At 51.2% G+C, this 18,042-nt stretch overlaps 2 protein-coding genes across 2 annotated transcripts in view; both read right to left on the reverse strand.

Annotated features, from left to right (window-relative positions):
• Positions 1-18,042, reverse strand: part of LOC112061359 (scavenger receptor cysteine-rich type 1 protein M130-like) — a 737,202-nt gene that overhangs the window by 604,894 nt on the left and 114,266 nt on the right. The window lies entirely within an intron of this gene.
• LOC101940726 (antigen WC1.1-like) overlaps positions 1-18,042 on the reverse strand; it is a 49,711-nt gene that overhangs the window by 31,424 nt on the left and 245 nt on the right. Inside the window, exon 2 of the mRNA XM_065578722.1 lies at positions 11,914-12,228. Within this exon, the coding sequence (XP_065434794.1) occupies positions 11,914-12,228 (315 nt within the window). The remainder of the gene's footprint in view (positions 1-11,913; positions 12,229-18,042) is intronic.

The following is an 18,042-nucleotide window of genomic DNA, read 5'->3' on the forward strand; positions in this document are numbered from 1 at the left end:
TCCAGATCTGATCTGTTTTTTCTCACTCACCTCCAGTTCCTCCTCACTGGAGTCCCAGACTCCTCACCCAGTCAGTCCCAGTCTCCCCAGCTTCCAATCTCCTGTCTCAGCAAGTCACAGTCTCTCCCCACCCACGCCCTGTCCTAATCACCCTGCCTGGCCAGTACTAGTCTCTTTCCTGCTTCTCCCAGTCCCAGTCTTCTTGCCCAGCCAGTCCCCATCTCCCACTTTCTCTCCCAGTCCCAGTTTCTCTCCATCCATGAGCCTCCAGGCTCAGAATATTCCCCCTGAATCCTTATCCTCATCTACTTTCCCCTCTCACCACGGTCTGTGTTCAATTCAGGTAGCCTCCTCCCCACACTGCCTGGGCCCAATAGGTGGAAACAGTCTCCTGCATCTCAGTTCTAGTGCCTGGTGCCACTCTGGCCCATAGCAGCCAGGAGCATAATTTCAGCATAATTTTACTGGTTACACATCTTGCCACTGCTGCAACCCCTCTTTGGAGACCATCACCTTGTTGCAGTGAAGGGGCTTGTGTGCTCCAATGATCCTCAGAGCTATGCTTTCGGGAGCTTCCTTTTTCTTCACATTTGGTATAATGAGAAGATTCTGGAAGACTTGAGAAATGCCATCATTGTTATCATCTTTGAAAAGGGAGATATGTTGGAGTGTGGAAATTATTGCCTTGCTATCTACAGCAGGGAAAATTCTCACCCGTATCCTCTTAAACCGATTACTTCCACTTGCTAAGTAAATACTGCTGGAATCTCAGTGCAGTTTCAGACCATCCCACAGGACAACCGACATGATCTTCGTTGCCCACCAAATCCAGGAAAAGTCTTGGGAGCAAAATCAGGGCCTGTACATGGTCTTCATTGATTTGACAAAGGCCTTCGACTCTGTCAATCGCGAAGCCCTGTAGAAGGTGCTGGCCAGATTTGGCTGCCCTCCAAAATTTATTAAGGGCCTAAGGCTTCTACCTGATGAGATGACTTCCACCATTCTCTGTAATGGCCTGGAGATGGATCCTTTCATCATCAAAACTGGGGTTAAGCAAGGATATGTTATTGCTTCAACCCTGTTCTCCATGCATTTAGCAGTCATTTTGGTCCTTGTTAAAGACCGCATCCCCACTGGAGTTGACATTCAATAGAGAATGGATGGGCAGCTTATTAACCTTTGATGTTTCCACTCAAAGTCTAAACTCTCGGAGCGTCCACTACTGACCTTCAGTACCGTGATGACTGTGCCATCCTTGCGCACACTGAGAATGAACTTCAGGCCACACTGGAATTTTTGGCACAAGTTTACCAAAGCCTATGACTCTCACTCAATATTGCGAAGACTAAAGTGCTCCATCAGCCTGCTTCAGGCCTTGCACAAGACCAACTACACATCACCACTGAGGGACAGACTTTGGAGAGAGTTGAGGACTTCTGTTACCTCAGTAGCCAACTTTCTCAAAATGCAAAAACTGACAGTGAGATCCAGCACAGGATCCAGTATGCAAGTGCTTCCTTTGGGAATCTGCTCCGACGCATTTTCACAGACTGTGACCTACGGCAGGACACTAACATCCAGGTCTATGAGACAATTGGTATTTCTACACTCCTTTATAGCTGTGAAACATAAGAACATATAAGAATGGCCCTACTGGGTCAGACCAAAGGTCCATCTAGCCCAATAACCTGTCTTCCAACAGTGGCCAGTGCCAGGTGCCCCAGAGGGAATGAACAGAACAGGTAATCGTCAAGTGATACATCCCCTGTTGCTCACTCCCAGCTTCTGGCAAACAGAGGCTAGGGACACCATTCCTACCCACCCTGGCTAATAGCCATTGATGGACTTATCCTCCATGAATTTATCTAGTTAATTTTTATGAACTTGTTATGGTCTTGGCCTTCACAACATCCTCTGGCAAGGAGGTCCACAGGTTGACTGTGCATTGTGTGAAGAAATACTTCCTTTTATTTGTTTTAAAACTGCTGCCTATTAATTTCATTTGGTGACCCCTAGTACTTGTGTTATGAGAAGTAGTAAACAACAGTTCCTTATCTACTTTCTTTACATCAGTCATGATTTTGTAGACCTCAATCATATCTCCCCTTAGCCATCTCTTTTCCAAGTTGAAAAGTCCCAGTCTTATTAATCTCTCCTCATATGGAAGCCTTTCCATACCCGTAATCATTTTTTTGCCCTTTTCTGAACCTTTTCCAATTCCAATATACCTTTTTTGAGATGGGGTGACCACATCTGCACACAGTATTCAAGATGTGGGCATACCATTGATTTATATAGAGGCAACATGATATTTTCTGTCCTATTATCTATCCCTTTCTTAATTATTCCCAGCATTCTGTTCGCTTTTTTGGCTGCCACTGCACATTGAGTGGATGTTTTCAGAGAACTATCCACAATAACCCAAAGATCTCTTTCTTGAATGGTAACAGCTAATTTAGACCCCATTGTTTTATATGTATGGTTGGGATAATGGTTTCCAATGTGCATCACTTTGCATTTATTAACATTAAATGTCATCTGCCATTTTGTTGTCCAGTCACCCAGTTTTGAGAGATCCTTTTGTAGCCCAGGTCTGCCTGGGTCTTAACTATCTTTAGTAATTTTGTATCGTCTGCAAATTTTGCCACCTCACTGTTTACCCCTATTTCCAATCATTTATGAATATGCTGAATAGGACTGGTCGCAGAACAGACCCCTGTGGGACCTCACTATTTACCTCTCTCCATTCTGAAAACTGACCATTTATGCCTACCCTTTGTTTCCTATCTTTTCACCAGTTACCAATCCATGAGAGCACCTTCCCTCTTATCCTGTGGCAGCTTACTTTGCCTAAAAGCCTTTGGTGAGGGACCTTGTCAAAGGCTTTCTGAAAATCTAAGTACACTATATTCACTGGATCCCCTTGGTCCACATGCTTGTTGACCCCCTCAAAGAATTCTAGTGGATCGGTGAGGCATGATTTCCCTTTACTAAAACCATGTTGACACTTCATCAACAAATTATGTTAACCTATATGTCTGACAATATTGTTCTTTTTTATAGTTTCAACCAGTTTGCCCAGTATTGAAGTCAGGCTTACAGGCCTGTAATTGCTGGGATCACCTCTGGAGCCCTGTAGCGGAGCAGTTACCCCGTTCCTAAGCAGCAAGCCTAGGCTGATTGGGGAAGCAGCCACATCTGGGCCATGCCCTAATCAGGCCACAGCTGGCCCTGATAAAAGGACTATGAGCCAGGAGCTAGACATGCTCCCTCCAGCTTCAGAGGGAGAAGGACCTAGTTGCCTGGGAGCTGAGGGTGCAGGCAAGAAAGTAGGGCTGGGGAAAGGCGAGAGGAGCTGGGGAGCTCCCACCTGGCAACTCCCCAGGCTGCAGGCCCTGTGGAAGGCCAAACCAGGTACTGGGGATGCAGAAGCAGAAAAGGACCTAGGGTCACAGTGGACGAGAAGCTGGATATGAGTCAACAGTGTGCTCTTGTTGCCAAGAAGGCTAATGGCATTTTGGGCTGTATAAGTAGAGGCATTGCCAGCAGATCGAGGGACATGATCATTCCCCTTTATGCGACATTGGTGAGGCCTCATCTGGAGTACTGTGTCCAGTTTTGGGCCCCACACTACAAGAAGGATGTGGAAATATTGGAAAGAGTCCAGCGGAGGGCAACAAAAATGATTAGGGGTCTGGAGCACATGATTTACGAGGAGAGGCTGAGGGAACTGGGGTTATTTAGTCTGCAGAAGAGAAGAATGAGCGGGGATTTGATAGCTGCTTTCAACTACCTGAAGGGGGGTTCCAAAGAGGATGGAGCTCGGCTGTTCTCAGTGGTGGCAGATGACAGAACAAGGAGCAATGGTTTCAAGTTGCAGTGGGGGAGGTTTAGGTTGGATATTAGGAAACACTATTTCACTAGGAGGGTGGTGAAGCACTGGAATGGGTTACGTTGGGAGGTGGTGGAATCTCTTTCCTTGGAGGTTTTTAAGGCCCGGCTTGACAAAGCCCTGGCTGGGATGATTTAGTTGGGAATTGGTCCTGCTTTGAGCAGGGGGTTGGACTAGATGACCTCCTGAGGTCCCTGCCAACCCTGATATTCTATGATTCTATGATTCTAAGCCCCGCCTCTGCCCCACCTCTTCCCACCCCTTCCCTGCCCCCATTGCAACCACTTCCCTGAAATTCCCACCCCAACTCTTCCCCCTCCCTGCCCCCAGGGGGGGCAGGAGGGGTGTGGGGTGTGGTGGGGGCTCAGGGCAGGGAGTTGGGGTGTGGGGTGCAGGAGGGGTGAGGGGTACAGCAAGGGGTCAGGGTGCAGGGTGCGGCAGGGGGCTCAGGGCAGGGGGTTGGGGTGTAAGAGGAATGCGGGGTGTGGCAGGGGGTTCAGGATAGGGGTTGGGGTGCAGGGTGCGGCAGGGGGTCAGGGTGCAGGAGGGGTGCAGGGTATGGCAGGGAGTCGGGGCACAGGAGAGGTGCGGCATGGGTCTTAGGGCAGTGGGTTGGGATGCAGGATGGGTGAGAGGTGAGGCAGGGGGTCGGGGTGCAGGGTATGGCAGGGGGTCGGTGTGCAGGCTGCGGCAGGGGGCTCGTGGCTGGAGGAGGGGCTCGGGGGGCAGGATCTGGCCCGGCACGTACTGGGGGCAGGGCAGGCTCCCTGCCTGCCTGCCTGTCTGCCCTGCCCCCGCAAGAGGCTGGAACGTGGGGAAGGGGGGGCGGAGGGGCTGTGTGTTTCTGTTGCTTGAGGCACCACCTCCAGCAGCTCCCATTGGCCGCGGATCCCCATTCCCAGCCAATGGGAGTTGCTGGGGGCGCTGCCTAAAGCAACAGAAATACACAGCCCCTCCGCCTCCCCTTCCCCACGTTCCAGCCTCTTCCCGGAGCTGCGCAGGGCAGCGCAGGCAGGGAGCGTGCCCTGCTCCCGGTGCACGTCCGGCCGCCGCTCTGGTAAACACTGGGGGAGGGTAGGGGGGCTGCGAGGGGCTTGCGGGCCGCAGAAAATCACCCCGTGGGCCGCATGCGGCCCGTGGGCAGTGTTTTTGAGACCCCTGGGATAGAGGGTTGGGGGTTCCCAGGGGAGGGGAGACCCAGAGCTGTGGGGGTACTGCAGAAGGCAGAACCCTGGGAAAAAGGGACCCTGGGAAAATGGGGCACTGGGGTCCAGGAGGGACATGAGGGCCAGCGACAGGCGAGATACCAGCCTGCAGAGGGTGCTCCGGAGCTGGAAACAGAGCTAATTCCCTAGAGAACCAGCAGGAGGTGCCACAGCGGTGAGTTGTCGTCTCGCTACATGTGGTGGAGGATACGGGCATAGGTGGTCCGCCCCCGATAAAAGGGGCAGGACAAGGATGGCAGGACTATTGCCCAGAGACTTGAGAGCTAAAGGAAGGGATGGTGGATCCCGGGTATACCTGTGTTTTCTATGCGGAGACCCCAGGTGCCATCCCTGGTTGGTCCCCGGTGTCAGCCCCCCGGTGGAAGGGTGCAGATGATATGCAGGGGATCCGGGAGACCCAACAGGAACTCTGGGAGGTGCATTGGGCCCTCCATGAACAGTCCAGGGAAGGGGTAGGGACGGTTTTATGGCCTGCAGCATGCAGGGGGTCAGACCAGATGATCATAATGGTCCCTTCTGACCTTAAAGTCTATGAGTCTATGAGTCTATGAGTTGGGCCAGCTGGCGGAGGAGCAGTAGGCTCTGGTAAAGCTCCTCCGGGGGGAGTTTCGGAGGCGCCGCCGAGAGCCTGGTCAGAGGCCCAGGGCCAGGAGGCTGGGAGCGAAACAAAGGACATGTTATGCCTGTTTAAGGCGATGACATTTAAGACAGGGCTGTCCCTACTCGGATCGGGGTGGGGTGCCTCACCCAGAGAAGGGACGGGGGCAAGTACCTCAGACAGTCTGCCGGGTGAGGTAACCCAGGCGGCTGCTGACATATTGGGCCTGTGGGAAACAAGGCCTAGGGTGACCAGATGTCCCGATTTTATAGGGACAGTACTGATTTTTGGGTCTTTTTCTTGTATAGGCTCCTATTACCCCCCACCCCATGTCCCGATTTTTCACATTTGCTGTTTGGTCACCCTAACAAGGCCACATGCGGTGGACGTGTCCAGGCCTGACGCGGAGGGTCCAGGTCAGGCCTGGCGAGAGGGCAAGACCCCAGATGGACCACAAGAGACCCAGGGCAGCAAAGAGGCATGGACCCTGTTGGAGCTGCCAGACACCGGCCACATTAGGAGGCACTGCCCCCTCAGGGGAACGGAAGGATGGCCGAAGGAGGTGCCTGAGGACCCGGAAGGGCCAAAACTGAGGTAAGGTGAAACGCAGACTGAATGGGCCCAGCAAGAGGCCAAGACCCAGGTGGTCGTAGAGCAGGAAACCAAATGGACCCAGATACTGAGGGTGGAGGGTCCGGAAGACACAGGGCTGAGGGCCAATGCCTGGGAGATGGCCAGAAACTGGGAGGCTTCAGAAAGGAAGCATGCAGCCCTGGAGGGGCGGCCCTGGAAGGCCAGCTTCAGGGAGCCCAGGCCAAGAGTCCCCCCTTCCCCCAGGGGTGGGGATTTTGAGTGTGGGGGGGTGCAGCGGAGCAGTTACCCCACTCCTAAACAGTAAGCCTAGGCTGATTGGGGAAGCAGCCACAGCTGAGCCACGCCCCAATCAGGCCACAGCTGGCCCTGATAAAAGGACTATGAGCCAGGAGCTAGTCATGCTCCCTCCAGCTTCAGAGGGAGAAGGACCTAGTTGCCTGGGAGCTGAGGGTGCAGGCGAGAGAGTAGGGCTGGGGAAAGGCGAGAGGAGCTGGGGAGCTCATGCCTGGCAACTCCCCAGGCCGCAGGTCCTGTGCAAGGCCAAACCAGGTACTGGGGTTTCAGAGGCTACAGCCCAGGGGTTCGGCAAAGGCAGCAGGTCCAACCCCCCTTTTGTCAATGATCAATGGCTTGTACACTGCAGTCTGCCCCAGGGAGCGGGGGCTAGATGGTGACTGGCAGTAGCCATAGACTGAAGCGAGGTGGGGATAGAGGGTTGGGGGTTCCCTGGGGAGGGGAGACCCAGAGCTATGGGGGTACTGCGGAGGGCAGAACCCACAGAAAAAGGGGTACTGGGGTCTGGGAGGGACACGGGGGCCAGTGACAGGTGAGACACCGGCCAGCAGAGGGCGCTCCGGTGCTGGATGAGCTAATTCCCAAGGGAACCAGCAGGAGGCGCCTCAACGGTGAGTCGTCGCATTGCTACAAGCCCTTTTTAAAAATTGGCATCACATTAGTTATCCTCCAGTCATCTGGTACAGAAGCTGGTTTAAATGATAAGATACAGACTACAGTTAATAGTTCTGCAGTTTCACATTTGAGTTCCTTCAGAACTATTGGGTGAATACCATATGGTCCTGGTGACTTATTGCGGTTTAATTTATCATTTTGTTTCAAAGCCTCCTCTAATGATACCTCAATCTGGGACAGTTCCTTAGATCTGTCACCTAAAAAGAATGTCTCAGGTTTGGGAATCTCCCTCACATCCTCAGCCGTGAAGACCTAGTCAAATAATTCATTTAGTTTTTCTGCAATGGCCTTATCGTCCTCGAGTGCTCCATTAGCACCTTGATTGTCCAGTGGCGCCACTGGTTGTTTAGCAGGCTTCCTGCTTCTGATGTACTTAAAAATAATTGCCATTACTTTTCGAGTCTTTGGCTAACTGTTACTCAAATTCTTTTTTTGGCCTTCCTAATTGTATTTTTACACTTCGTTTGCGAGTGTTTATGCTCCTTTCTATCTTTTTCACTAGGATTTAACTTCCACCTTTTAAAGGATGCCTTTTTGCCTCTCACTGCTTCTTTTACTTTGTTGTTTAGCCAGGGTGGCTCTTTTTTGGTTCCCTTACTATGTTTTTTAATTTGGGGTATACATTGAAGTTGAGCCTCTATGATGGTGTCTTTAAAGAGTTTCCACGCAGCTTGCAGAGATTTCACTATTGGTGCTGTAACTTTTAATTTCTGTTTAACTAACCTCCTCATTTTTGTGTAGTTCCCCTTTCTGAAATTAAATACTACAGTGTTGGGCTGCTGTGGCATTTTTCTGCCACAGGGATATTAAATTTAATTATATTATGGTCACTATTACCAAACAGTCCAGCTATATTCACCCCTTGGAGCAGATCCTATGCTCCACTTAGGACTAAATCAAGAATTGCCTCTCTTCTGGTGGGTTCCAGGCCCAGCTGCTCCAAGAAGCATTTAAGGTGTCAAGAAACTTTATCTCTGCATCCTGTCCTGAGGTGACATGTACCCAGTCAATATGGGGATCATTGAAATCTCCCATTATTGACAGCCCCTCAAGAGTCTGGAGAAGTACCACCAATGATGCCTCCGGAAGATCCTTTGCATCAAGTAGGAATATCGCTGCACTAATGCCAGCATACTCATTGAAGCTAATGTCACCAGCATTGAAGCAATGATCCGCACTCACCAACTCTGCTCGGCTGGAAATTTTGTGCTGATGCCAGACTCTCACCTCCTAAAACAAGTCTTCTACTCTCAGCTCACCCATGGTCAGAGATCCCATGGTACTCAGAGGAAATGCTACAAAGACACACTGAAAGCGCATCTCAAGAAAACTCACGTGGACATCACAAGCTGGGAAGAGCAAACCACCAACTGACCCCAATGGCACCACATCCTCTATCGGGCAGTGGCCCGCATTGAGGAGAAGTGCCTTGCATCAAAGCTGAAAAGAGAGAGAGAGAGAGAGAAGGAAGGAAAAAGAAAGAACTTTCTCCCAGCAGGCAGCTGACCCATCAGGCAACATCTGTACCTACTACAGACAAATCTATGGTTCCAGGATTGGACTCCTGAGTCATCTCAGGACAAGGGCTGGCTCCAGGGTTTTTGCCGCCCCAAGCAGGCAAAAAAAAAAAACAAGCCGCGATCGTGATTGCGATCTGCGGCGGCAATTCAGCGGGAGGTCCTTCGCTCCGAACGGGAGTGAGGGACCCTCCGCCGAATTGCTGCCGAATAGCTGGATGTGCCGCCACTCTCTGGAGTGGCTGCCCCAAGCACCTGTTTGCTAAGCTGGTGCCTGGAGCCAGCCCTGCTCAGGACAAATATGTAAATTTGGGGTAGAGATCATCCTCGAATGGAGGGATCACCGATGATGGCGATGCTGCTGCTGCAACCAATGAGGCTGTGGGCCTGCAGACAACAGCCTTTTTCACTGTGCATCCCTGATTCACTCCCTAGGCACCATCCAGCCTGTGCACTGACTGAGGCAGGGACCTCGGCGAAGGAGAATGTTTTGGCAAAGACTGGGATTAATCCAATGGGAAATGAGAAGTGAAAGCTGGACGAGAAGGGGTTGAGAGAGACAAGGTGGATAAGATAATATATTTTATTGGATTCGCTTCTGTTGGTGAGAGACAAGCTTCTGAGCTTACACACAGCTCTTCTCTATAAGCTCAAAAACTTGTCTCTCTCACTAACAGAAGTGGGTCCAATAAAAGATATTATCTCATCCACCTTGTCTCTAATATCCTGGAACTAACACAGCTACAACAACACTGCATATAAGAAGACGACTGTCACTTTTTGGAAAGTTTTCTAGTGTTCTGTCAGGACAGCATCTCTCAAAAATCTCTTGGTGCAGAAACATCACAGCTCCCATATGTGTTTGTTCTCAGTGATATCTAGTGCACAAGGCAGTTTGTAGACAGCTGAGTGGTTATTTCTGGAAAAATTCTAAATGGGCCCAATCCTGAATCCTTTATTCTGTTTCTACTCAGTTTGTACAAAGCAAACTCACATTACAGTCAATAGCTGCCTGCCTCAGTAAGGAACCCTGGGCTTGGCCCTAGGAGATGGCCCTGCACCTCTATCCAGGGAAGATGGGGATTAGAGACAAGAATCGACATAACTATAACGATCATGGAAAGACTCATCCTCCTCTCCAATCTTCAGCACAGGCCTGTGGAACTACCCTGCCAGCACGGCAGGGGTTAAAGGAAGCCTTTGGGCCCAGCTAGCCCCACCCCGCTATACCTGCAGCCAATACCAGGCGGCGGGGGGCGGGGGGGGGGGGGAGAAAGGAGAGAGCCTGGCTCAGTTGAGGGCTGACTGGTGAAGAGGCAGGAGCTATCTGCCTCCCTACCTAAGGGAAGAGTCACTAGCCCCCCAGCCGAGGCAGCCAGCAGGGAGTAAGCGCTGTCTCCCCGGTCAAGGGGGACTGTGGAGGAGACGTAGGAGCCTCTGGCAACTGAGGTAACTGGGTGACTGAAGCCCAGAGACATTTTGGGGTTCAGTCTCACCAAACGTACGGCTGCCCCATCTGAAGCAGCCTGGGATCGCAGCATGAGGCCACCCAAGATCCCTGAGAGGGCGCTATGGATACAAGCCACCCAGCGAACGGGACTAGAGGGGCCAGGCCCCAAACAAAAGGGACAGTGGTAGGAAGTAGCCCAGGGCAGGGGATTTAGACTCCTTGCTGGGAGGCCTCCCCTATTCAGGGGTAGATGCATGCAGGACCCTGGGCTGGGACCTGGTGGAGAGGGAGGGCCTGGGTTTCCCTACCCCACTGCCTAAAAGATTGAGCCAAATTGACCTTGAAAACCAGGGGCTGGAGGTCAGGGGCACCAACCACTAGGCAGCCCGGCCCTTCAAGTGCCCTGTTACAAACCCAAACTTTATTCCCACTGCAAATGTGCAGCTCCAGCTGAGATGCAGGTGCAGTTTTACAGAAAGGTGCACAGAAGGGACTTTTGCTAGGATACCCCTTTGTTTGTGTGCAGCTCCCTCCTCCTGGTGAGGTTCAGATGAGAGGGACTCCCTGCTGTGCACTTGCTAGGTGTGCAGCACAAGGCATTGCAGTTGTTATTACCAGGTTAGGAAATTTACATTGGTGAAGGTCAATGTGTTTTCTGAAGAGTTTAAAAGTCCTGGCAATGAATTTTTGTAAAGTTCCCGCCCACCCCAGCTTTTTTATTTTTTAAAAATACAAAGAAATTGCATACAACCCCTCCCCCATGTGAATAGCGTATAGATGTTTGTCATTGAAACACTCAAAATCCAGGAAAGGGTTGAGATTAAACACTGCCCTGAGCTCCCATCACCAGGGGGAGCTGCTAAAACTATTGGAACTATAGGAAAATATTCTACACTTCCTTGTGCTATGTCAGAGGAAGATATTGTTTCTACTAAATGTTAAGAAGAGATAAATTAAAACTAAAACTTATAATGGGTCTGTAGTTGTAATGTTAACTATTGAGTCACAACAAATGTCTCATTAACATGATATTCCTGGTCAGTGTAGGGTTGAAGTATATTTTTGGCTGAGCTCTCTATGCTATGTTAGATCTACAGTGTATCAGAGATTTTGAAATTTTCTATTACTGGTTGGTCCAAAATGTGAGAAGTAACAGAGCAGAGAGGGGAGTGCTCTCAGCTAAATCTAATTCTGGCCAAGCTGGGAGAATCCGCCCATTCCTCGGTCACCCTCTGAGGATGGCAAAGGGGCTACATAAATGCCCCACCCTCTGTACCTCTGTGGTTGGGTGTCTGGGTCTGGATTTTGGCAGGAGTGTAACATTTTCAAAAGTGCTTCAGTGACTTAGGAGCCTAAGTGACATTTTCCTTTTTAATTTTCTCTCCTATCTGCATTTTTAGACCCATTCAGAGGGAAAGGGAAAGGAAAGACGTGGCATTGAAACAATTGGAAATGAGATAATGAAAATGATTCAGTCACACAGGGGGCTCCTCAGTGGCCAGAGCCATGAACTGTAATAATTACAGCTCATTAATAACAATCATTAAAGGAGTCGTTCTGGCTTTTGTTCATTTCTCCTTAGGATCACAGGCACACGATGCCCTCTGGGTTCAAGCCCTTTTGTCTCAGGGGATTTGCCTTTCAGGACTGAGCTGGCTGATTCTTACCTGAACAGGTCACTCCAGCATCCTCTGTGTGATCGCAGGAATGCTCACCCCATCCCTCGTTCCCGCAGTGCCAGAGAGCAGACTCGGTACCATCACAGGCAACTTCATCCAGCCAAATTGTTTCAGATCCTTCTCCGAAATGAGCCAGGCCAGGGGCACTGACAGCAGCTCCACATTTCAACTGCTTACAGACAACCCCAGCATCTGCCATGTCCCAGCGATCATCACACACCGTCCCCCACTGATCCTGGTGTTTAACCTCCACTCTCCCGGCACAGGGGCTGCCTCCATTCACCAGCCTTAGCTCCTCAGCACCTTCAAAGAGAGACACAGAGCAGGGTCAGAGCGAGCAGGGAGCCCCCTCCCCAGCGTTATCGCAGCAGAATCTGTGCCCGGCAGCAGGGGATCCGCGCCTAGAGCCAGGAGAACGGGACATGCCCAGAGCTGCCTCATGGCTCCACCTTCTCACGTCTCAGGGCCTCACACTCGGGGCTGTCAGTGCTGCAGCCCTCACCATTTTATCTCCACTCTGGCGATTTGGGGTGTTTTTAACCTGTCCCGTGAGAACACGATGAAAGGTGCCAACTCACGGAGTTTCCCTTATTCCAAATGGCGCCATCTCCTGTCACTGGGGCTGAAGCCAGCGAGATGCCGCCATCTCCCTACAGTCTGTCAGCATGTGGGAGTGAGGCCGCCCTGAATAAAGCTGGCTGCCACTTCCCACTAAAGCCCGTGGGGAACACGGCTGTCTCTGGGTGGCTGAGGGGGCTGGAGAGGACCCAGGGACTGTGATGGGCAGCAGAGACCCAGTGAAAGGAGGATGGTGAGAGTGAGGGGAGCAGGGCACTGGGGGGACAGGAGTCAGATTCAAGGCTTGCAAGGGAAGGGGGTGCAGGTGCTGTGTGGGCCAGAGGGAGGGGTGGGGAGGAGGTTCTGGAGCAGGGGGAGGAAAGAGGGTGGAGAAGGGAGAGTCTGTAGCAGGAGGCAGGAGGGACAGAGGGGAGGAGGGTCTGGAAATGGGGGTAGGAAGGGGCAGGAGTGAGGAGGTGGGTCTGGGGTGGGGACGGGAAGGAGGTCAGAAAGTAGGGGCAGGAGGGAGAAGTGGGGAGGGGAGGGGTGTCTGTAGAGGGAGTTAACAGGGAAGCAGTAGAGAGGGACAGAAGGGAGGGCAGGGGACAGGGATCTGAAATTGAGGCAGGAGGGAGGAGTGGAGATGGAGCACAGGGTCGTCTGGAGGGAGAAAAGGGAGCATGGGGCTGGAGGGGGTTATTGAGCAGGGGGTAGGAGGGAGGGGAGGAAAAGGGGGTTTAAAGAAGGGGGTCTGCATGGAGAAGTGGAGAGAGGAGGGGGTCTGGAGTGGGGGACAGGAGTGAGAAGTGAGGAGGGGGTGAGGATCCAGATAGGAGAGTGAGAGAAGGGAAGGGAGAGAGCAGAGAGGGGGCAGAAGGATGCATGGGGAGAAGAGGGGGGAAGGAGGAGGTGGGGGGAAAGGTGATCATGTGTAGGGCAAGGAGGGAGGGGGTCTGAATCAGGGCAGCAAGAGGGTGAGGAGGGGAGGGGTGTGGAGCAGAGAATGGGAGTGAGCGGAGGTAGCCTGGAGCAGGGGCACATGGGGGAGTGTTGGGGAGGAGGGAGGGTCTGGTGCTGGTGGACAGGAGATAGGGGAGCGGTTCTGGAACAGGGGACAGCAGGGAGTATTGGGGAGGGGAATGGAGTCTGTAGTAGGCAGGGGATGGGGTCAGGAGTGGGAGGGGCAGGAGAGAAGGGGAGGAGAGGGGAGGAGGCTCTAGATTGTGCGGTGTGCTTCACTATCTCAGGTAGAGAAGCTGCAGGGTGGTGTGTGGTGAGCCAGGGAAGTGTTGCTGTTTGCAAATGGTTAAACCAATCCTGTCGTGTTACGGTGACATTATAGCTGATGTGAATGGTTGATGTCTCCAGTATCTCTGTCTGTAACTCACCCCTGAACAGTAACAGAAGTTCTGTGTGTGAGTGTGAACCATGCTGCATGAATTAGCTCAGTGGCTGTCAACTATTTCTCAGCCAGCCCTTCATCTGTCAGAGGAACTGAACCAGGAGGGGAGAGCGAAGGCAGTGCTGGGCAATGGAGGGCAGTTCCCGGCTCAGGGGTGAGGGGAGGGTAAGCGCAGTCTCCAGCTGAGCAGCCAGGGGGAGTCGTGCAGTTTGGGTGCATTAAATGGTGACTTTTCTGCCTGCGATTCTCACCCCCACTCTGGCAGAGGAGTAGAGGGGGGTTCTACAGTCCACAGACAGACTGAGTAACATAATGGGATGGTTTTTATAACCTCGTAATTTTTGTTCTGTGGCGCTTGGCATTACAGCCTTGTGCTCCCTACCGGAGCTTCCTCTCCCCGCCTGCCCCAAACATATCCCTCTTCTATCGGTCTCTTCCCACCCTCCTCCCCTGGGTTCTTCCCCCTCCTCTTCTCCCCTTTCTACCTGGCCTCTCTGCCCTGCGTGTACAGGCTGCTCCTTCCCCAGGTGAGGAGCAGACTCTGCCCCCACTTCCTGCCATTGGCTTTTCTCCCAGTAGTTCTGAGTTCCACCCCCTGCCCCCAGTTGTCTCTAAAGTTTTTTGTATCTCTGGGGGTTGTGGAGAGGCAAAGCTGGCTGCTGGGAGGGAGGCAGCTAACAGGGAATGTGAGGAGTGACCACTGCCTGCCACACAGTCCTGGGATATTAGCTGGGAGAACTGGTGTGCAGGACAGGGTGTGAAGAGCCAGGACTGTCCGTGTGACTGGGAGCTAGTACGGGCATCATTACAATGCCCATGAGTTACGGCTACATGCAGAGTTCCACTGTGACCCATGGAACAGGCTGGCTGCAGCAGTGGATCGCTGAGCCGGGGACACCATCTTTATGGAGCCTCCATGGAGCTCAGAGAACAGTGCAGTTCACACCAGTACATGGTCAGACCATCCTGCTCCTTTAATGCCAAGGAAATACAAAACGATCACTTTGCTGCAATCCACAGGGGTGTTTATTCAGGTATGACTCACTTCAGTGAAGTCCCACAGGCAACCCATGGGGCCTGGTTTGCACTAAGAAAAAAGGGACTTTTTTTCAATGGAGTTAACTCAGTGATGTTCACTCCTGGCAGTACCCAAGGCTGTAACTCTGCTCTAGCTAAGTGCACACACAGTTCTGTTTCCCTGCACACAGTAGAAACTAACAACTGTCGGCAGTTTCCTTGTTCAGAAATCCTCCAGCCTGCCCCTCCAGCAAGCTCCAACAGGCTTTGTTTCTTTTCTGCTTCCAAGGTCCCGATCACAACTCCTTCTACTGGCTTCTCCCTCCAACAGACACAGTCTGACGCCAGTATCCTGGCCCCTGCACTGGCAACAATGGAAACCCCGGGCTTAGCTCTGACCTACCCATGTGCCTAGTGCCTTTGGCAGTAGCTCCCACTGTTTGCAGCTGTTTTTACTACATAAAGGATCTTGATTGCTCCGTCTGTTGAGCCTAAAAGAGAGTTCTCACCCTGCCATTGGCTTTCATGAGGTCGGTGATTGTCTTAGGATCGAAGCCGCCCCGATGGCAGCCATCAGCACCTTTCACAATAACAATCACATTTATATTGTACCTATCATATCCTGCCTCCACTTCTATGGCCCAACTTGGAATAATGACCCCACCCAGCACTCTGAACATTGGGAAAGTTCAGATCTTGGTCTGGGAGTTAAACCTGTGGCTTTGGTCCGTCCCTGATATTTTCTCATTTGTTTGCCTGGACCCCACATCACTTTACAAATGTGTTTTCCTGCACAATGTAAATAGGTCAATAATTGTGAAACACGATCTTCTGGCAAAGACTGACCTAGCCTCAACTCAGGGCTCAGGGAGGAAAATTGCGGCACTGAGGGAAAGGGAAAAGTAGCTACATGGGGTGATATTCCCTATATTGTAAACACCCCTGAGTCACTGTGTCTGTGTCATGTGAAGCAAACTCAAATTTCCAATAGAAAATAAAAAATATCAAAGGGACGATGCTCATTTCCTTATCAATCCAACAAAAATACACTGAGCTGAGCATGTGCTTGGCATTACTATATGATGCCGTCCCACAAGTAACTGGAGAGTATTTTATGCTTCCCCACATCACTGTGTCTGCATCATGTGAAGCAGTCAAATTTCCCATAGAAAATAAGAAATATTCAGAGGATGATGCACATTTACTCATAAATCCAACAAAAATACACTGAGCTGAACATGTGCTTGGCATCACTGTATGACACCATCCCACAATCGTGCAGTAATTTATCCCTCACATGCTAACAATTATCAGAGGGGTAGCCGGGTTAGTCTGAATCTGTAAAAAGCAACAGAGGGTCCGGTGGCACCTTTAAGACTAACAGAAGTATTTGAATGCCCACTTCATCAGATGCAAGACCCACTGATGATAACAATTGTCCATCCTCTGCAATGTCAGTCTGATCACCAGCAGTCACCACAGAATCCTCTGCTTTTCGGTCATGTACAGCTGTGTTCTGGGCTTTAATCCCAGCACATTATATTTAAACTTCTTGGAAATCTGAAATATAAACTCCAAGTAACCTGCTAGATGGTTTGGTTTGCTTGGGATTTTCTGGGTACCAGCCCCCTAATCACCGCACAGTTAATGAGCTGTCTATGAAATATACATTAGGGCAGGTTTTTCTCTAAGACAATAATTTAGATGGACATTGCTGATCATCAACTTCAGGGTTAGTTTCTCAGGCTGGCGCAGCAGCACATCGGGTTCCCATGAACCAGCTACTGCTGAGCAGTTCATTGCCCTGCCAGTCACATGGATCATTCTCATCCTGTTAACACCAACCCAACAGGTTCCAATCACTGTATTATTTGAATCATAACTGGGTCCCACATTCGATTTTAATCCTATTGCTAATCAGTTTTGGAGTCTTTGGGCCAGATTCACTTCCCAAAATGCACCAGCACTTGCTGAGGTACCCCATGATTTGTCCCTCCTCCTCATTGCTGTTAAGTCTGCCTGGAGCTGGGACACTGCATGGCAAGGAGCTTGCAGCCCCCTCTGTGCTGGAGGAACGAGAGCAGCCCTGAAACTGGGCAAGGGAAACCTTCAGGGAATGAAACCAATGTGTACATGAAAGGCAACAATACAGCACCTCTGCCATGCAGCTTGTGCTGGTTGGGCTTCTCTAGTCTCCAAATAGGATTCAAAGCTTCTCCTCTCCAGCAGAAAGCATGTGGAAGGGAGGCAGGGCTCATGCAGGATAAATCTTCCTGCTGGCAGAGCTTCCGGTACCTCCATGGGCACAGGGCTTTGCACACTGGACCCCAACACATGCACACACCCCTTCCCTGGGAGGAATTGGCTCTGGGTTTATTTGGATAAATCCTGCTCACTTCAAAATTGCAAAACTTCTACTGGCTTCAGTGCGTGAATGGGGGAGTGAGGAGCCAAGACTTGGCCCTTGGAGCTGTTGGATTCAGTACCAAACAGACATTTCTGTTGGATCCCAAATTATTGATGTATTTATTGGGATTTAAAACACTAAAGCGATGCCCAGCCAAGACTGTTGGCACCCGGACGACATTGATAACACACTCAAATCCCAGCAGCATGAAGTGGCCATTTCAACAGGAACTCAGCCAGCCAGACACCTACAGAAACTCCTTCCCACCCATTTCTCATTATCTTATGCAGGGCCTGGGTTGTTCCCACCCCCAAACAAGTGTCTTTTGCAGTGTGCCCAGAAGGTCACCAAATTTGGGCTATTTTGGCCCAAACCGGACAACAAGTTTCAGAGTCCTGGAGGCCTCACGAGAACACCCTCCCAGCCACCCCTCTCCTTTATAAAAAGGGGGAAACAGCTTAGGTGCCCCTGCTAAGCAAAGCTGTGGCAGTACGACACGGGGAGAGAGGTGATCCCTCAGGGAGGCCGGTCCCAGGCCACTTAGGTCTTTATAAATACTAACCAACACCTTAACCTCCACCCAGAGCTGGGCAGCCAGTGCAGATCCTGCACCATGACTGTAACATGCTCCTAGCAAGATGTGCTGATCAGTGAGTCGCTTCCATTTGCACCAGCTTTGTTCTGTGAATGGTTCTAAGGTGCAGCCCTACATTAGGATCATTTGAAGAGTCCA

This window comes from Chrysemys picta, unplaced genomic scaffold (genome assembly GCF_011386835.1).
Source record: "Chrysemys picta bellii isolate R12L10 unplaced genomic scaffold, ASM1138683v2 scaf1, whole genome shotgun sequence".
In the NCBI taxonomy this organism is placed as follows: Eukaryota; Metazoa; Chordata; order Testudines; family Emydidae; genus Chrysemys; species Chrysemys picta.